The sequence below is a fragment of the Sorghum bicolor genome, chromosome 4 (assembly GCF_000003195.3).
Source record: "Sorghum bicolor cultivar BTx623 chromosome 4, Sorghum_bicolor_NCBIv3, whole genome shotgun sequence".
In the NCBI taxonomy this organism is placed as follows: Eukaryota; Viridiplantae; Streptophyta; class Magnoliopsida; order Poales; family Poaceae; genus Sorghum; species Sorghum bicolor.
This window is the reverse complement of record NC_012873.2, coordinates 51,274,132-51,292,193: the sequence shown is the minus strand read 5'-3', so window position 1 is coordinate 51,292,193 and position 18,062 is coordinate 51,274,132. Positions and strand designations below refer to the sequence as shown.

General features: G+C 45.5%; 2 protein-coding genes across 2 annotated transcripts; both read left to right on the top strand.

Moving 5' to 3' along the window:
- Window positions 501–2,324, top strand: LOC8059620. Its single transcript, XM_002453880.2, has 3 exons — window positions 501–1,249; window positions 1,629–1,709; window positions 1,922–2,324. The coding sequence occupies exons 1-3, from the start codon at window positions 863–865 to the stop codon at window positions 1,994–1,996; spliced, it is 543 nt and encodes a 180-aa protein (XP_002453925.1). The 5' UTR covers window positions 501–862; the 3' UTR covers window positions 1,997–2,324.
- Window positions 13,458–16,147, top strand: LOC8058634 (E3 ubiquitin-protein ligase Os03g0188200). Its single transcript, XM_002453879.2, has 4 exons — window positions 13,458–13,831; window positions 13,924–14,138; window positions 14,291–14,409; window positions 15,466–16,147. The coding sequence occupies exons 2-4, from the start codon at window positions 13,959–13,961 to the stop codon at window positions 15,929–15,931; spliced, it is 765 nt and encodes a 254-aa protein (XP_002453924.1). The 5' UTR covers window positions 13,458–13,831; window positions 13,924–13,958; the 3' UTR covers window positions 15,932–16,147.

Below are 18,062 nucleotides of genomic sequence, written 5' to 3'. Positions count from 1 at the left end.
TCTTGACTGCTACTCCAAATTACCGAGTCATTCAGACACGCTCGATCAGCACTAGCGCTCCAATGTACCTGATGGAACTGCACATTCCCAGCTTGCCGTTGCAGGTATACCTCGCCTGCCTTCCTTAGATGTTAACCCTACAACTATAGACATGGATACGGAGTTGCGAAAGGAAAATGGCTGCAAGGCTAAGTGACACTGTTTCACTAACACTTGGACGCATGACGTATCGTATCCTCAGAGGAAAGCAGAAGGAGACGATCACGCGTGCATTTGGTCACACACCAACTGGTGACAGGGAATGTACACTAGATTGCTCAAGAGTTACTCCTACTCGACTTCTTGGATCGCCGCAGGGCCTTCCTCATCACCTAACGCTTTTCATGATATGATACTCCAGCTCACATCACATGTACGTGGAATGATGCTGTCTCTCAGGTCATGGCATACAGCTTTGTTGGTTTTATTTCCTCCATCCATGCCCAGGACAGGAAGCCTGTGCTATCATCATCGCCATAAGCAGCTACTAGTATGAGTTATGAGTGACAGGTGACACCTGCATGAAGATAAATATAACATCAAACAATATAACAATTCTTACAAATCACCGGTGCTTGCTTAAAGGTTCAGACTTCGAGTAGCTAGTAGTATAGGACACTAGCTAGTACTCGGCTCTCGATCGGTTGCAGAACAATAAAAAGGAGAGAGAGAAAGAGAGAGAGAGAGGGAGAAGACGCCCATCAGGGGGGAAGCTGGAGGAATAAATAGACGAACGGTTGTTAGATGCAGGCTACTCCAATTTCTTACACGGCTTAGGGCGCAAGAGCTGAGCTAGCCTAGCAGCGACGACGACACGATCACGATGCAGCAGGGCGATCAGCAGATGATGGAGTGCAGCGGCGGCAAGGAGCAGCAGATGCAGATCGTGTGCGTGCGGAGCTCGTCCACGGGCGGCGAGGAGGTGGTGGGGGAGTGGGCCGCGGCGGAGGAGCAGTCGTCGTCGCGGTCGTCGGCGCTGTCGCTGTTCAAGGAGAAGGAGGAGGAGATCGAGCGCAAGAAGGTGGAGGTGCGGGACAAGGTGTTCTCCATGCTGGGCCGGGTGGAGGAGGAGACCAAGCGCCTGGCCTTCATCCGCCAGGAGCTGGAGCTCATGGCCGACCCCACGCGCCGGGAGGTGGACGCCATCCGCAAGCGGATCGACAAGGTCAACAAGCACCTCAAGCCGCTCGCCAAGACATGCCTCAAAAAGGTACTGTACTGCACGTTAAATGCACTGCAACTGCAAGTGTTTTTCCATTATTCGATTTCACTTTTGATCACAGGCAATGATGAAAACGGTATGGATATTTTGCGATTGTTTTCGAGACCGAAATCATTTAGAAGGGTTTAAATCTGTCTATTTCTAAATTCGAATAATCAACATCCGATATCGTATTTGAATACTAAAATTATATATTTATAATATCGATATTCAATTATATCTTATCCGATATGGTTGATATTATCCGCATTCGAATCTGAATCTAACTAAAAATATGAAATAAATATGATATCAGCGATCCATGTTCATCCCTCACAAGTCTAGCAAATGGCAACACCGATCGTAATATTTGTCTCCGAACGTGCAGGAGAAGGAATACAAGATGTGCCTCGAGGCCTACAACGAGAAGAGCAGCGAGAAAGCCACGCTGGTCAACAGGCTAATGGAGGTTGACTCAACTGCTCGATTTCAATTCCGAGAACCGTCGTTTCAGTAGGCATAAATATTTTGTTTTGAGGAAAAGAACAAAAGATTTGCTGTTTCCAATCAGCTCAATCCGAATGAAGGATAGAATTGGATGGGCCATTTCCATACTAGGGCTAACTAGACAGGCCGGAGCCAATATACTTATCTTTTTTTCTTTGCTTTTTTTTTTGGCAGCTCGTAAGCGAGAGCGAGAGGCTGCGGATGAAGAAGCTCGAAGAACTCAACAAGACGATAGAGTCCCTCTACTAGATCTGCTCTCATGGAAGAAGAGAATGATGATGGTAAGGTAGTCACTTGTATTCTGACCCACCGGGAAAACTAGCATTGCCAATAACTCAACGTGCAATTTTTTTTCTGCGACGTGCTTGATGATTGGATTTGTGTAATTTTACACGTGATTTGTAACGGATGGTTTGTATCCATCGCTTTTGTAATTGCTCTGCGTGGCAGCGTCACATAGTCGTGCAAACGAACGTTCCTACAAAAGGTATTTTGTGAGCAGGGGACACGATCTTTACCTACCACGACACAAGAGGTGAAAATAAATAGAACTGCTCCGGTACCCTCCGGTTAGGAATCTCGTTGCTATCGACATTTTTGATCTTCCACTTTTTTCGCGATGGGATCTTCTACCCATTTTTCAATAAGAGGAAGATGTCAAAAGAAAGACCGGACTATATTTGAAAGTCAATTCGCCATCTAAAAGACAAGATTTTTCATTTGTAGGGAAGAACAAATTAAATATTTATAGCTTATCGCGAATGGCAACATAGGAAAACACATATTTTCCGATTGGAGCAAAATAATAAGATCATTAGAGACAAGGTTGAACTAAAAGAGCACATAACCTCGTGCTACCAAATTTTCTTGGGCACACCAGGAAAATAAATATTCTACAATAGAGAGTAGAGTTGATGACATTTTTTACTAAAAGTTTATGAGGCGGATAATGATATTGTCGATGTTTCAAAATCACCAACTAGTAGATGTGTAATTGCGCATCTAACTCAGATGGTATGCTCAAATGACACAAGGATTATATTGGTTTAGGCGGAATGTGCCTACGTCCAATTCGCTGCTACTTTTGTTATTGGCACTAAGATTTGCAATAAGGGTTATAAACAGGCAAGAGGGAGGAGGACCCAAGTCTCTAGGGTTCGAGTGAAGTGGAGTTAAAGTGCTAGCTAATGCTTGCTTGTGAGCTTAGATAGGTTGCCCTCTATAGGGCTCCCTGCTTCTCCGTTTATAGGCCAAGGGGAAGACATGAGGTACATGAGAGAAAACTGAGGAAAAGAGGAAAGAGAAAAATAGAAGGGAGAAGAACAAGGAGGAAAAGAAATACTGAGGCCGAATCATCCTTCATCTCCTATGCGCGGGTCCTGTTGGCCTTGTACGTGACGTGCAGGGACGCCTCCATGATGTAACCCTGTTCCTCAATGGCGTTGCATGCGGGTGTTGTCAGTCAGCCGTGGCGTTCCATTCTGCCCTAGCGGACGTCAATAGTTGCCCCCGTGTGGGAGACGTGCAGGAATTAGGCACAATAGTGTCGGTCCGCCTGGCACTGTTGGGGGCGTGCACTCCTAAGCATGGCCCATCATGGCTACGGGTCACGTCAAGATGTGTCCACACCTTTCCTAGTGTCACAGGCATGGCCCTAGGTCCACAGCCCCACGTCCATAGTGGTTGGGAACTGTGCGAGCCCCTATAGGGGCCTGTGCTTTTGCCCGACGCCAGGGGCACCTGAAAGGTCCTAATGGCTAGAGAGGGTGAATAGCCTAATAAAATTTTCTACAACAACACTAGAAGCACTTGATTTGTATAAAAGATGGTGGAGCGAATTTGGCACTAGCTCTACAAGAGTGATGCAAGCCTCCTACCCAATCTAGTTTCTATAATCTTTAAGGAAGCACACCGAGACTATATGACTACTTACTCCTAGGTGATAAGCTAAGCTAAGCAAGAGAGCTACCCAAACTAGCTAGCAAAGTAATGCAAAAAGGGTTAGAATTGATGTACCACCGCATAGAGGAAAGAGCCAATCAATCATAATAGAGAATGCCAATGAAGACCAATCACCTCGGAATCAAATGCCGATACAATAATTTTTTACCGAGGTTCACTTGCTTGCTGGCAAGCTAGTTCTTATTGTGGCGATACACTCACTTGGAGGTTCACAAGCTAATTAGCATCACACACCAAATCCTCACTAGGGTGTCGCACGACCAACACAATATGAGAATCACACAAGCCACAAGCAATCCACTAGAGTACCTTTTGGCTCTCCGCTGGGGAAAGGTCAAGAACCCCTCACAAACATGATGATCGGAGCTGGAGACAATCACCAACCTCCGCTCGATGATCCTTGCTGCACCAAGCCGTCCAGGAGTTGGCAAACTCCAAGAGTAACAAGCGAATCCCACAACAAAACACAATCACCAAGTGCCTCTAGATGCAAACACTCAAGCAATGCACTTGGATGCTCTCCTAATCTCACAAAGATGATCAAACAATGATGCAATTGAGTGGGAGGGTGTTGGCTAGGCTCACAAGGTTGTTGTGCCAATAAAAATAGCCAAGAGAGAGAGAGAGAGAGACCCCAAGCCAGCCAACACCTATTTATAGACACCCAAACAAATAGAGCCATTGGCTCTCTCTCACTGCACAAAAATCAGGGGCGTTGAAAACTCCTACGGTTAGCCATCAGATACTAGCACCTAGCGTCTGACACACGAATGGCGGCCATGCATCCCTCTTTTGAATCTCGCACATTGATCTCTAACAGTCACAATCCATCAGTGCTGCAGTTAAAGGGGACATCAGATGCTCCAACAAAAACCATCGGACACTGAGCCTTCACATCGAACACGTCAGTCGGGTGTCCATCGGACGGGCCAATGTCCAATGCGTGCACCATTAAAACTCCTTGCTCAGACCTTGCTGATGTCACTACGTGTCGAAGTCGAACGATTAATAGTGTTGCAGCAACGTCCAGCGATCGGGCATGGTGCAACACCCTACGCTGCACCGAAGCACCTAGCACGTGTTGGATGTAGCCCTAGCATCCAACGTGACACGGAGCCGCGCTCGATGCTCATAACTTTGCCACCTCTTCAAATCCACCTCCCATGCAGTGAAAAATAAGCATTTCATTTCCACAAAAATATCGAATCCCACCGATCCCAAACCCCTCCCTATCCCTCAAACTCCACCTCCTTTGCAAATGTCCCAACACCATGTGTAAACCATGATGTTCAAGTGTGTTAGAATTTTCACAAGTATTTTCTCAAAGGAGTTAGCACTCTCACTAGATCCTAATGCATATATAAAGAGTTAGAGCATCTAGTGGCACTTTGATAACTGCATTTTGATACGAGTTCCACTCCCCTTCATAGTACGGCTATCAATCCTAAATCACTCACACCCTCTATGTTGTCTTGAGTGCAAACCAAAAAGCTCCTAACCAATTATACCTTTGCCTTGAACTTTTTGTTTTTCTCTTTCTTCTTTTCCAAGCCCGAGCACTTGATCACCTTTCCTATCTCATGAACACTAAGAGAAATAGGTTAGCACATATGGTTTCATCAATTCACCAAAACCAAACTAGAGCTTTCAATCTTCCCCTTTTTAGTAATTGATGACAACCCTTTTACAAAGATATGAATAAAATCATTTTTGAATCCATGTTGCTTGCCCAAGCATTTGTAAAGGAATTTGGGCAAGTTTCATGAATTTGAATTTGTAGCATTGCTCCCCGTACATATGTGCTGAGAGTTTGGATTGAAGCTTGCACATATGCTTAGATAGGAAGTATATGATGCAATGTCTACCAAATTACGTTAAGATATAAGAGATGGACCTTTGAAGCGTGATACCAATCGGAGTGCACCAATATACCATCCTTAGCACCACTGCTACTTAGATACTGTTGACGGTCGATAACGTCAACTTTTATTAGAACTTTAAACTTGAGGGACAACATGAAAACACACTAGTCTAGGGTTTAAACTGACAATTTCCACGAGTTTTGCATATTCTGTATTTTCTATTGTCTATTTCTAGAAAAGCTGAAAAGAGGGATTCAAGTGCAAAATAAACACGAAACTTATCCGCCGTGAAAAAGATCATGAACAGGACGTGGGAAGACTCTGGAAGACACCAGAAGAAACCGAGGGCCAGAGGCCGCTAGGTTCAAGATTATCACTTGCTTCTTGGGAGCCATTAGTTTCATCAAATTCAACATCAAATGTTTCCTCAACCATGTTTGTGGCATGGTTAAAGACCCTATATGCCTTGGACTTTGATGAATAGCCAACCAAGTAGCCAATGTCACATCTTCTTTGGAACTTTCCCAAGTGTTGGCGCTTCTTGTAGATGTAGCATTTGCATCCAAACACTCTAAAGAATGAGACATCGGGCTTCTTCCCATTGAGTAACTCATATGGTGTCTTCTCTAGGAACTTGTGAGGAAAGAGCCGGTTTGAAGCATAGCATGCGGTGTTGATTGCCTCGGCCCACATCTTCTCCAAAGTGTTGTACTCATCTAGCATTGTTCTTGCCAAGGTGATCAATGTCCGGTTCTTTCTTTCTACAACCCCATTTTGTTGTGGTGTGTATGTTGAGGAGAACTCATGCTTGATTCCAACTTCATCACAATACTCTTCAATGTTGGTGTTGTCAAACTCTTTGCCATTGTCACTTCTAATTTTCTTGATCTTCACATCAAATTGATTTTGAGCATTTTTTGCAAACTTCTTGAATATTGATGCAACTTCAGCCTTGTCTTGCAAGAAGAATGTCCAAGTGTACCGGGAGAAATCATCAACTATGACCAAGCAATATTTGTTGCCACCAAGACTAGCATATGTGGTTGGTCCAAACAAATCCATGTGAAGTAGCTCAAGCACTCTTGAAGTAGAGAGATAGGCTTTGGTTGGATGAGTGTTTGCAACTTGTTTGCCCGCTTAACATGCACTACAAAGCTTGTCCTTCTCAAATGTTACATCCTTCAAGCCTCTAATCAATTCTTTCTTCATCAACTTCTTGAGTGTACCCATTCCAACATGTGCTAACCTTCTATGCCACAACCACCCAAGTGAAGTTTTGGTGAATAAGCAAGTCTTGACATCAACTTCATCGGATGAGAAATCAACTACATATAAGTTGTTGTGCCGGAAGCCTTTGAATATCACTTCATTGTCATCTTCCTTGGTCACTATTACTTCCTTCTTCTTGAGTAGGCATTCAAATCCAAGATCACAAAGTTGTCCAACCGAGAGCAAGTTGAAACTCAATGATTGCACATAGAGCACATTGGTGATGGAGTTGTCATTTGATATAGCAACTTTTCCTAGTCCCTTGACCTTTCCTTTTGAATTGTCACCAAATGTGATCTTCTCTTGGTTGTCAACATCTTCATCAAGAGAGGTGAACATCCAGGGATCTCCGGTCATATGTTGAGTGCAACCACTATCAATTACCCAATGTGATCCACCGGTCTTGTAGTTCACCTACACACAAGAGATCAAGCTTGAGATTTAGGGACCCACATTTGCTTAGGGCCCTTGACCTTCTCTACTAGTTGCTTTGGCACCCAAATCTTCTTTGGCCTTCGCTTGTTGGGCGGCCCCATGAAGCTAACCTTGACCTTGCCACTTTTGTCTTTCCTTACAATGTAGTGAGCATTGAAGGCAAATGGTCTTGCATGCTTGGGCAAGGGTGGTGGTAGTGGTGCCTTACACTCATGAGCAAAGTGTCCTTCTTGACCACATTCAAAGCATCTCTTTGGCTTTGGCTTACTTGGTTGATCATGAGTGGCTAGAGACTTGATGAGCTTTGTTTGATGAGCCTTGTATCCAATCCCACTCTTGTCTATCTTCATGACGGTGTTCATGAAAAGCTCACTTTGAAGGTCTTTCCCTTTAGTGAACTTGGCTAACCCCATAGTTAGATGTTCCTTTTCTTTCTTGAGCTTGTTGTTTTCTTGAGTTAGCTTCTTGATGATTGGGTCATTGTTGCTAGCTAACTCATCCAAGATGAATGTCTCATCTTCTTCTTGCTTGTCATACATCAAACCAAGCTTGAGATATTGATTTTCTTCCTTGAGCAACTTGTTCTCATATGCAAGCTTCTTGTCTTGATCAAGTGACTCAATCACAATGGTCTTGTGCTTGGCTTGTTCTTACAACTCTTTCTTGAGCATGACAATTTCATCCTTGAGCTTGATAGTGTCCTCATAGCTCTCGGCCACTACCACTTTCTTGCCCTTGCAATCAACACATTTGGTTGTGCTCTCCACAAGTAAGTCATCACAAGATGTGGCTACATCAAGCTTAGCAACATTGTTAGTAGCAACATGTGTTTCATCAATTGCAAGTTCATAAGCAACTTCAAGGTTGTCATAGTTTGCTTTTAGAGTTGATAGTTCTTCTTTCATTGCTCTATATCTAGTGATAAGCTCATCATGAACACTCTTAAGTTTATCATGTTTTTCTTTGAGCTCTTTTAGAGAGAGTTTGAGCTCCTTGAGCTTAGTGGTCATGATCTCATTTTGGTCTCTAAGCTCATCACTAGACTTAAGCTTTGCTAGAAGTGTGTCATTTTCAAGTTCAAGCTTTTCATTTTCACTTCTAGCCTTTCTTATGACTTTTGTGTACTTGTTAAGCAATTTTACAAGTTCATCATAAGAAGGTGATTCAAATTCACTATCACTTTCACTACTCTCATCCTCACTTTGTACCTTCCGGTCACCCTTAGCCATGAGGCATAGGTGCGTAGAGGATGTAGATGGTGGTGAAGATGATGGTGATGGAGCATCGATGGCAATGGCGGCAACCTTCTCATCATCACTTTTATTGCCGGAGGAGTCACCACTTGAGCTCTCAATGTCGGTGAGCCAATCACCAACAATATAAGCCTTGCCATTCTTCTTCTTGTAGTGCTCCTTCTTCTTGCCACCTTTCTTCTTATATTGCTTCTTCTCATTCTTGTCATCATCACTTGAGTCATCTTGCTCTTTGTTCTTCTTCTTGTATTTGTCCTTCTTGGGCTTTGGACATTGGTGAGCAAGATGGCCAAGTTCACCACAATTGTAGCAATTCATCTCAGAGATGGGCTTTCTCTTGCTACTTGTGAAGAACTTCTTCTTCTTGGAGTCAAAGTTGACTCCATTCTTGTTGAGCTTCTTCAACATCTTTGTGGTTCTTCTCACCGTGAGGGAAATGGATGCATCATCATCACTTGAAGTTGATGACTCAACTTCAATCTTCTTGGCTTTGCCCTTGTGAGAAGCTTTGAGAGCCAAGTCCTTCTTCTCCTTCTTGGCCGATGAGGAGCCATCTTGGGGGTTCATGTGCATGTACATCTCATGAGCATTGATCTTCCCCAATATGGCGGTTGGTGTAGCGGTGGAAAGATCCCCTTGATGGAGTACCGTTACTATGTGCCCATATTTCTCAATGGGAAGCACACATAGTATCTTCCTTGCTACATCCGCCGCACTCATTTGAGTGAGCCCAAGTCCATTAAGCTCCTCTACAATGACATTCAAGCGAGAATACATTTCATTAGCATTTTCTTTAGGAAGAATCTCAAATGTATTAAGCTTGTTCGTCACTAAGTGATAGTGTTCCTCGCGTTCACTCTTTGATCCCTCATGGAGCGCACAAAGTTCCTTCCAAAGTTCATGGGTGGTTTTGTGGCTCCGAACGCGGTTGAACACCTCTTTGCAAAGGCCTCTAAAGATGTGGTTTTTGGCCTTTGCATTCCACTTCTCGTTTTCTTGCTCTTGTGGAGTAAGAGCGGCGTCTTTTGCCGGAGGAGTAAACCCTTCGGTCGCAGATTTTAGGCACTTTACATCGCATGCCTCAAGGTATGACTCCATCCGTATTTTCCAATATGGGAAGTCATCCCCATCGAACATGGGTGGCGGTCCATCCCCGTTAGACATCTTTTCTCTAGGCGGTGAAGCCTAAATAATGAGCACTAGGCTCCGATACCAATTGAAAGGATCAAGATGCCCAAGAGGGGGGGTGAATTGGGCTTCTCTAAAAATTTAAGCAACCTATAAGCTCCAATTTCACCCCTTGTGCCTAGTGTGACCTAGAGAGCTACCGGATAAAAAGTTTTGCAACCTAGTTCCAATCCTATTCTAGCATGGAAATTCTAAGAATGTAAAAGCACAAAGTAAAAGCTAGAAAGTAAAGGAGTAGTGGAAGAAAGTGCTCGGCGATGTTTTGCCGAGGTATCGGAGAGTCGCCACTCTCCACTAGTCCTCGTTGGAGCACCCGCGCAAGGGTCTTGCTCCCTCTTGGTCCACGCAAGGACCAAGTGCTCTCTACGGGCTGATTCTTCGACACTCCGTCGCGGTGAATCGCCCAAAACCGCTCACAAGCTTGACACGAGCCACTCACAAGAACTCCGGGCGGTCTTCGTGCCTCCAATCACCACCGAACCGTCTAGGTGATGGCGATCACCAAGAGTAACAAGCAAAGAACTCTCACTTGACCCAAACAAGGCTCTAGAGAGTGGTGGATGCACACTTGACTCTTTGAACTCACTAGAGAATGATTAACTCAAGAAATCGCTCAAACTTCAATCCTCTCTAGGCTCTTGCTACTCTCTTGCTCCACAACAAGTTTCTCTGATGTTCAAATGGGCAAGAGACCTCTCATGGACGAGGTGGAGGAGTATAAATACTATCCACAAAGTCCAAAGGTCGGCCAACCGTTTTCCACTGAAAACGGGGTCACCGGACGCACATTATGTTGCACCGGACGTACTGCACCGAGCGTCCGGTGCTTCATAACGGCTAACTGTACTTCTTTCTGACAGGTCACCGGACGCTAACTTCCAGCGTCCGGTGCACCGTCCGGTGCTCGGGGAAACTTTACAAGCTCCCTGCACATGGGACCGGACGCTACCCGGTGCGTCCGGTGCTAGCGTCCGGTGCTCGGGGAAGGCTTGCAACCTCCCTGGGTATGGGACCGGACGCTACCCGGTGCGTCCGGTGCTAGCGTCCGGTGCCTAACCCTAAGCACGGCACTGTTCCAATGGCTAAGGACCTCACCGGACGCACTCACAGAGCGTCCGGTGCAGCGTCCGGTGCCCCCTTGGGCACCAAAACTTCGTCGAAACGCGATCGCTCCAAAACGAAGTTGGTTTCTCTCGATCTAAGGACTATCTCTGAGCTGCCTAGCGCTAGGTTTACCAAGTGTGCACCACACCTAAACCTAAAGCCTTGCCTAAGTCAAGCTATTAGATCAAAGCCCTCTTAATAGTACGGTCAAAGGAAAACAAAGTCCTAAACTACTCTAAGTGCCCTTCTTCGCCATATGGCACTTAGACCTAGTCTAGTCTTGACGATGTCCATCCATCCTTTGAAAACCGAAACGATTTCCACTATTAAGTAGGCATGTACGTCCCTGTCCATCGAGTACCTATTTACCATGACCTTACCTATGACTTTGCCTCTGCAAAACACACGTTAGTCATAGTAATCAATAATGTCATTAATTACCGAAATCACTAGGGGCCTAGATGCTCTTTCAATTGATTGAACTTAGAGACTATAACAACTAGAATTATTGGATAGGTGGCTTACAACCCTTGTAGAGCTAGAGCAAAATTGCTTTACGCCTTTTGTTGTACTAATCTTTTGCTCTAGTGGTTTGTAGATTTTTAAATAGTGAAAGGATCTAAATAATGCCTAGAGGGGGGGTGAATAGGTGTATCTAAAAAATTATACATAAAATTCAAAGTCACTTGTCAGCAACTGTCGAAAGTCCTGATAATTTGGGTCACAACTTCCGACGTGTCAGAAGTTCCCACGCAAATTGTCAACAGTTCTGACACCTACGGGAAATGAACTACAAGTGATCAAATGAACTTTATAAGATCAACAACTTACAACACCACTTGGTAGTGGTTAGATGAGGATATTGAACAACTTCCTTAACACCGAGAGCCCTCTAAATCGTAGATCGAGACCAAACCCTAAGAGTGAAGATGAGAGAGAGACACAAGTAAACTCAAGTAATAACAATCAAATAAAAAAACAACAAGCACGCGGGACGCAAGAATTTATCCCGAGGTTCGGCAACCCCACAAAGGAGTTCCTACGCCCTCGTTGTTGAGGTGACTACTAAGGTCAGAGTCTCTTTCAACTCCTTTCCTCTCTCTCTAGGCAACCACAAAGGTCACTTGAGATTTTCAGTATGAACAAGAGGGTAATACAAACTTTCCAAGGCTCTTCCACAAGATGGAAGCTCTTGGACGACGCCGGCGAGTTACAAGAACCCTAGAGTAATAGACGCAAAACCTGCCGGCTTGACGAAAAAAATCAAGTGCTCAAGCTTTTCAAAGTATTGCTCTCACTTAATCCATTCTCCAAACACTCTAATCCTTAGGAGAATCAAAGTTGGGAGCAAATGGAAGAGGAGAGGGGAGCCTTGAATGCCTGGGAGCTATTTTGGCTGAAGGTAGCTCACAATGAATGAATGGGTAACGATTAGAAATGAGGAGAGTTATTTATATTTAGGGGAAAGTTGACTGCTCAGATCTACGTCGGAAGATCTCGGGACTTCCGACGTACACTAGAAACATTATTCGAGTGTAAGTCAGAGTCTGTGTGAAAAGCCAACGTTGGAAGTTCCGACATACGTTGGTACTTCCGACGCGTCAGCACTGCTGACACGCGCCAGAACTACTGGCACGAGTGGGAGGGCAGAGCAGCCCAGAGGGCTTGACGTTGGGACTTCCGACGATTGTCAGGACCTCCGACACGTGCGCGCGAGAGACCTAGCGTCGGGAGTTCCGACTTACGTCGGGATTTCCGACGACTACTGTCCTTGCGCAAGATGTCGGGATTTTCGACTCGCGTCGGGACTTCCAACACCAAAAGTCACAAAAAAAATATTTTACATGTCCGTGAAGTGCTAGAGTGTCTCTAATTTAATTTAGTTAATAAATTTGAGCACTCTATCTTCCCCAAACCAACAACTTTTGCATCCCTCTTAATAGCACGATATTCCTAAACCCAAAGCGAAAAAGAATAAACTTTGAAGCTTTGAGTCCGACACCATTCTCAACTCTATAAACTTGAGCCATACCATTTCATCTTTTGTCAATCTTTGAATCTTTCACGTGAACGGATCTTCAGGCACGAGTCCAACCAATCAGTACGGCGCTAGTGGATCATTTCTTGTAGCCGTTCAATCCATAAATAAACACCTAATCATATGACTAAACCCCGCGCGCGCACACACAACGAACAGGCGATATGTAGAGTTAATCTTAAACAAGGTGCATGCATGCTTGCATTTCACATTTCACTCGCCATGCCGTGTCATCTGCTCTGACGGTGTATAACAGTTTAAGCACATGGTTTGCCGGGCAGGTTGGCCACAGTTTGGTCACTCACGATCAATCAAACGAAAATAATAAAATTCAAAAAAAAAAGGTCGGTCACAACTCATAAATCACGATGTGCCGCGGACGACACTGCGAATACTACAGTAGTACTATATCTCACAACCTGCCGCAAGGAGCGAAAAAATCGACACGGCAACGGCGAAAAAGATTAACAAGGCAGCGAGCGGGCACCACCGCGGGCTCCGGTGAAAGCGAGAGCTTTCACTTTGCTCCCGCAGTTGGGCCCCCCTCCAATCTCCATGATTGACTTGCTGCTAATCGCGTGCTAATCCAACGAGCGCATTAAACAATGGGATTGGGATCAGATTCCCCGCCCCCGGTAGGAGTAGTACAGTATATGATTATCGCCGCCGTGTCCTCTGCGGTCGACAAGTGAGCATAAATTATTTTATTTATCGCGATTAGGAGAAGCTTAAAAAAAAGAAAAATTAAACAACTTCCCGTAGGAGCGGCAGGCGCAGGGCACACTCGCCGTCGCCATCGCCATGCCGGCCTCTATCCGCGGCTATTCCTCCTCCTCGTCGTCCTCCTCGAGCTCTTTAACTACCCTGGAACGGCGGGGCGGGATGCAGAGTGGATAGCGCGTCGTCCTTGCAGGCGGCGGCAGGCCACGCCGAGGGAGGAAATCGACGTCCGTCGTCCAGCGGTCCAGTCCAGGTACGCTCGTAGCAGTGGAGCGAGAGAGAGAGTGAGGCCGGCGGCGGCAAAAAAGAGCATGAATGAGCGGGGCTTTGATCGTTGTTGCGCAGACGGCCGGCCGCGCCGGTTCTGAGATGCTGGAGCAATGGGAGATTCAAAGGGCGGCGCCGGCGGCATGGGCATGAACATGGTGACCACGGTGATGGCCTTCTCGGTCAGCGCCTTCTTCGTGCTCTTCGTCTTCACCAGGCTGCTCTGCGCGCGTCTCCACCTGTCCAGGGCGGCCGCCGACCGCGCCGCTGCCGGCGACGCCTTCGCCGTCAACGTGAGGCGTTCTCCCGACCCACCCGCCGTGCTATCTATCCATCCATCCATCCTTCCGCGCTCTTTGATAGCGACCGTGCACCAGGGAGGGGTTTTGGATGAAGACGAATGCGAATCAGAATCGTTTTTTTTTTTGTGTGTGTGGCCGTGCAGGTGGAGCGCGGCATCCACGGCCTGGAGCCGTCCGTGGTGACGACCTTCCCCACCGTCAAGCTCGGCGACGGCGACGGCGACGGTGGCCAGCAAACGCCGCCGGTGCAGGAGGAGTCGCAGTTAAGATATCCAAAGCCTTTTTCTCTTGCTCTTCCTTTGCTGCTCGTCTTGTTACCAATAGCAGATGGACTATGGACCAAGTAAAGTTGCATTTTGCCACAATTAAAGTAGCTAGCATCCTCCTCGGCGTGCTAACCTTTGCTACCATTAGTACACCATGACATTGGCAGTACACAATTCATAAACCCTTTTGCAGCCAATATGGCAGCCTACAAGAAGATTTTTTTTTAATTGCTGAAACATAAGTATATTGTATTCCAGTCTAGGTGCTGTGCATATGCAGTTCTGAAACTGGGGCCTTGTTTAGTTTCGAAAAAATTTCGGATTTCGCTACTGTAGCACTTTCGTTTTTATTTGACAAATATTGTCCAATCATGAACTAACTAAGATCAAAAGATTCGTCTCGCGATTTACAGACAAACTGTGTAATTAGTTTTTGTTTTCGTCTATATTTAATGCTTTATGTATGTGCCGCAAGATTCGATGTGACGAAGAATCTTGAAAACTTTTTGGATTTCGGGGTGAAAGGCCACATTGATTGCCAATTTGGGACTCTGTCACTGAGGTTGACATTGGCACACAGTCAAGTGAAAACAACATTGGCCGCTGCCCTGCTGGCTGCTGCACAGTAGCATTTCTTTTCAGTACTTTAACAAGTAACATCCGTGCTGAATACATACACGACGGCCACCAATGACGTAGTAACTCTGACGAATTTGCAAGAGGAATAGGGCCTTGTTTAGTTCCGAAAAGATTTCGGATTTCTGTACTGTAGCAAAATATTATCCAATTATAGACTAATTAGGATCAAAAGATTCGTCTCGTGATTTCCAGCTAAACTGTGTAATTAGTTTTTGCTTTTGTCTATATTTAATGCTTCATACATGTGCCGTAAAATTCGATGTGACGGGAAATCTTGAAAACTTTTTACTTTTTGGGGTGAACTAAACAAGGCCTAGAACAACAGTTTCCAGATAGAAGAACAGCAGAGTTTTTTCATTTTGGCCTCCATGGACTGACTGACAAGAACGCGCGTGGTCTCTGTGGCGGTGCAGGTGCACGGTGTGTCTGGAGGAGTACGAGGCCAAGGACGTGGTGCGCGTGCTCCCCGCCTGCGGCCACGCCTTCCACGCGGCCTGCATCGACGCCTGGCTGAGGCAACACCCCACCTGCCCCGTCTGCCGCGCCTCCCTGCGCGCCAAGAACGGCACCCGCGCCGCGCCGCTCGACTACAGCCTCCTCGTCGCCGGCGCCGCAGCGAGGGGCTCCGCGGCCGCCGCCCAGCAGGTCGTCCCCGCGTCCTCCTCGTCCTACCTCGGCGCGTCACCGCCGGCAGCCGGACACCAGCACCAGACGGACGACATGGGTGCCGATGGCCTGCTGGAGATCATCTCCGAAGAGCCCGCCTCGTCGGGAGGCCCGAGCCCTGCTGCTGCTGCTGGCGGTGGTGGTGGCCATTCTCGCTGCGCGGACGCGGCGAGGCAGAGCGAAGGCAGCGCCGGCTCGTCCGAACATTGCTAGCTAGTGCATGCTTGCTGACACACACGCTTGGGAAAGTGAGACTGGGACGGAACTCTGTGAATTGAGATTGTACTTAGGGAGGGGGCTAGTCTTGGGAATTCGATCTCGTTTAATTTTAACAGGATTCATTCTGATTTCCTAAATCGCGCTTGCTTGTACAGTTTTAGTTCAATTAATGGATGCACATGTCTGATCCTGATCCTGATCCTGATCCAATAGCCTGAGTTGAGAGTTTGAAGCCCATGCTCCCGGTATGTTTTTTTTTTTTTCATTCACTCGGAAGCGTATATCGTATACAATCTGAAGTTCTGAACTGACATGGAAGTATGGAACGCGTAGGCATCATTTATCCGCCAAGCAAATTCATCAGTTGATTGAGAATCGGACGAGAACACAAGCCACGAAATTGGGCCCGGACGTGCGAGCCCACTAAAAGTTTGGCCCACGGAACATTGCGCAGTTCAGGCGCGGAGCGCGCAGATGCAGCTGACAGAGACGGCAAGCTGGCTAGGTGCGCTCATTTAGTACCACCTCGCTTGCCTGAGGAGAGACAGACGTGAGGCCTTGCTATAAAAGAAAGGCCAGGGGCGACGTTGGTCCATAATTTAAATCTAAAAGACGGGGTCATGGCCGATCATGAAGGGCCATGGCCTGGGTCTGTGGCCCATAAAATGTACTTTTGTGGGTGCGTAGGGAGAAGAATTCAGTAACTTTGCTCCATAAAGTCACATCGTAACTTTCCTTCCATCCTGTTGTCCATTCAAGATCCAACGCAGTCTGGACTGCTGGGCACACGCTATCCAGGCTTTGTTTAGTTCAAAAAAAAATTAAAATTCTTGTCACATTAAATCTTTGGACAGTATTATATATAGATAAAATAAATACTCTCTTCATCTTAAATTATAAGTTATTTCAAAAATTTTAAAGAGTCAAACCATTTTAAGTTTGACTAAATTTATATGGTAAGATAATAATATTTATGGTGTGAACTTAATATCATTAAATTCTTCATTAGTTATATTTTCATAATATACCTATTTGATGTTATAGATCTTTGTATTTTTTCTCTATAATTTTGGTCAAAGTTAAAATGCTTTGACTCTCCAACTTTTCTTGGAATGACTTATAATTTAGGATAGAGGGGTAACTAATTAGACAGTTTGCATGTAATTTGCAAGACGAATCTTTTAAGCGCAGTTAGTCCATGATTGAACAAGAAGGGTCAAATACAAACAAAAGTGCTACAGTAGTTAAAATCAAAAGTGCTACAATTTTGTCCAATCATGAAGTAACTAGACTTAAAAGATTCATCTCGCGATTTATAGGCAAACTGTGGAATTAGTTTTTGTTTTCATCTATAATTATTGCTTCATGCATATGCCACAAGATTCGATGTGACGAAGAATCTTAAATTTTCTTTGGCTTTTGAGGTGAACTAAACAAGGCCCTAGTTAGTTCTTGGTTGGACAATAATTACCACAAACAAACGAAAGTGCTATAGTGCCGCAAAATTTTTCCCTTCAGAAACTAAACAAAGTACTAAATATAGATTATTTACGAAATTACAAATACAATTAAAGAGTAATTTGCGAAATAAATCTGTTAAGTCTAATTAATACATAATTAAATACTAATTATTAAATAAAATAAAAATACTATAATAACTATTAAATTTTAAGAACTCCAAAACAACACCCTCGGAGAAGCGCGCAGCGGCGTGCACAAAGAGCACCAGGCGGTGTGCGGCATGGAGCGCTCAAGGGCCAACGTACCCTGCGATGCATTCTCGTGTGAAGAAAAGAGACACAACTTGATCTCCACCGTTCGACCTCGATTGGAGGGTGGATGACAGAGCTAAAGTTACGACGTGACTTGAAGGAGTAAAGTCACCAAATCTGTGTCCGGTGCGTAGGCCTATCAATCTTCCTAAGCGGGAGAGTGGACGTCATACTTTTTGACAGAGGGGGCCACGCGTTCACGTGGCCCCTACCAATTCAGTAGGTGAGTTTTGTTACAGCGTGCGGGTATTCAATAATCTGCCACTGTGTTCATCCTTAAAATTATTATAAGGATTCTATATAATCTTTTTTTTTTGGGGAGCAAATGCTCAGCCGCAAAGCTGAACAGCTCA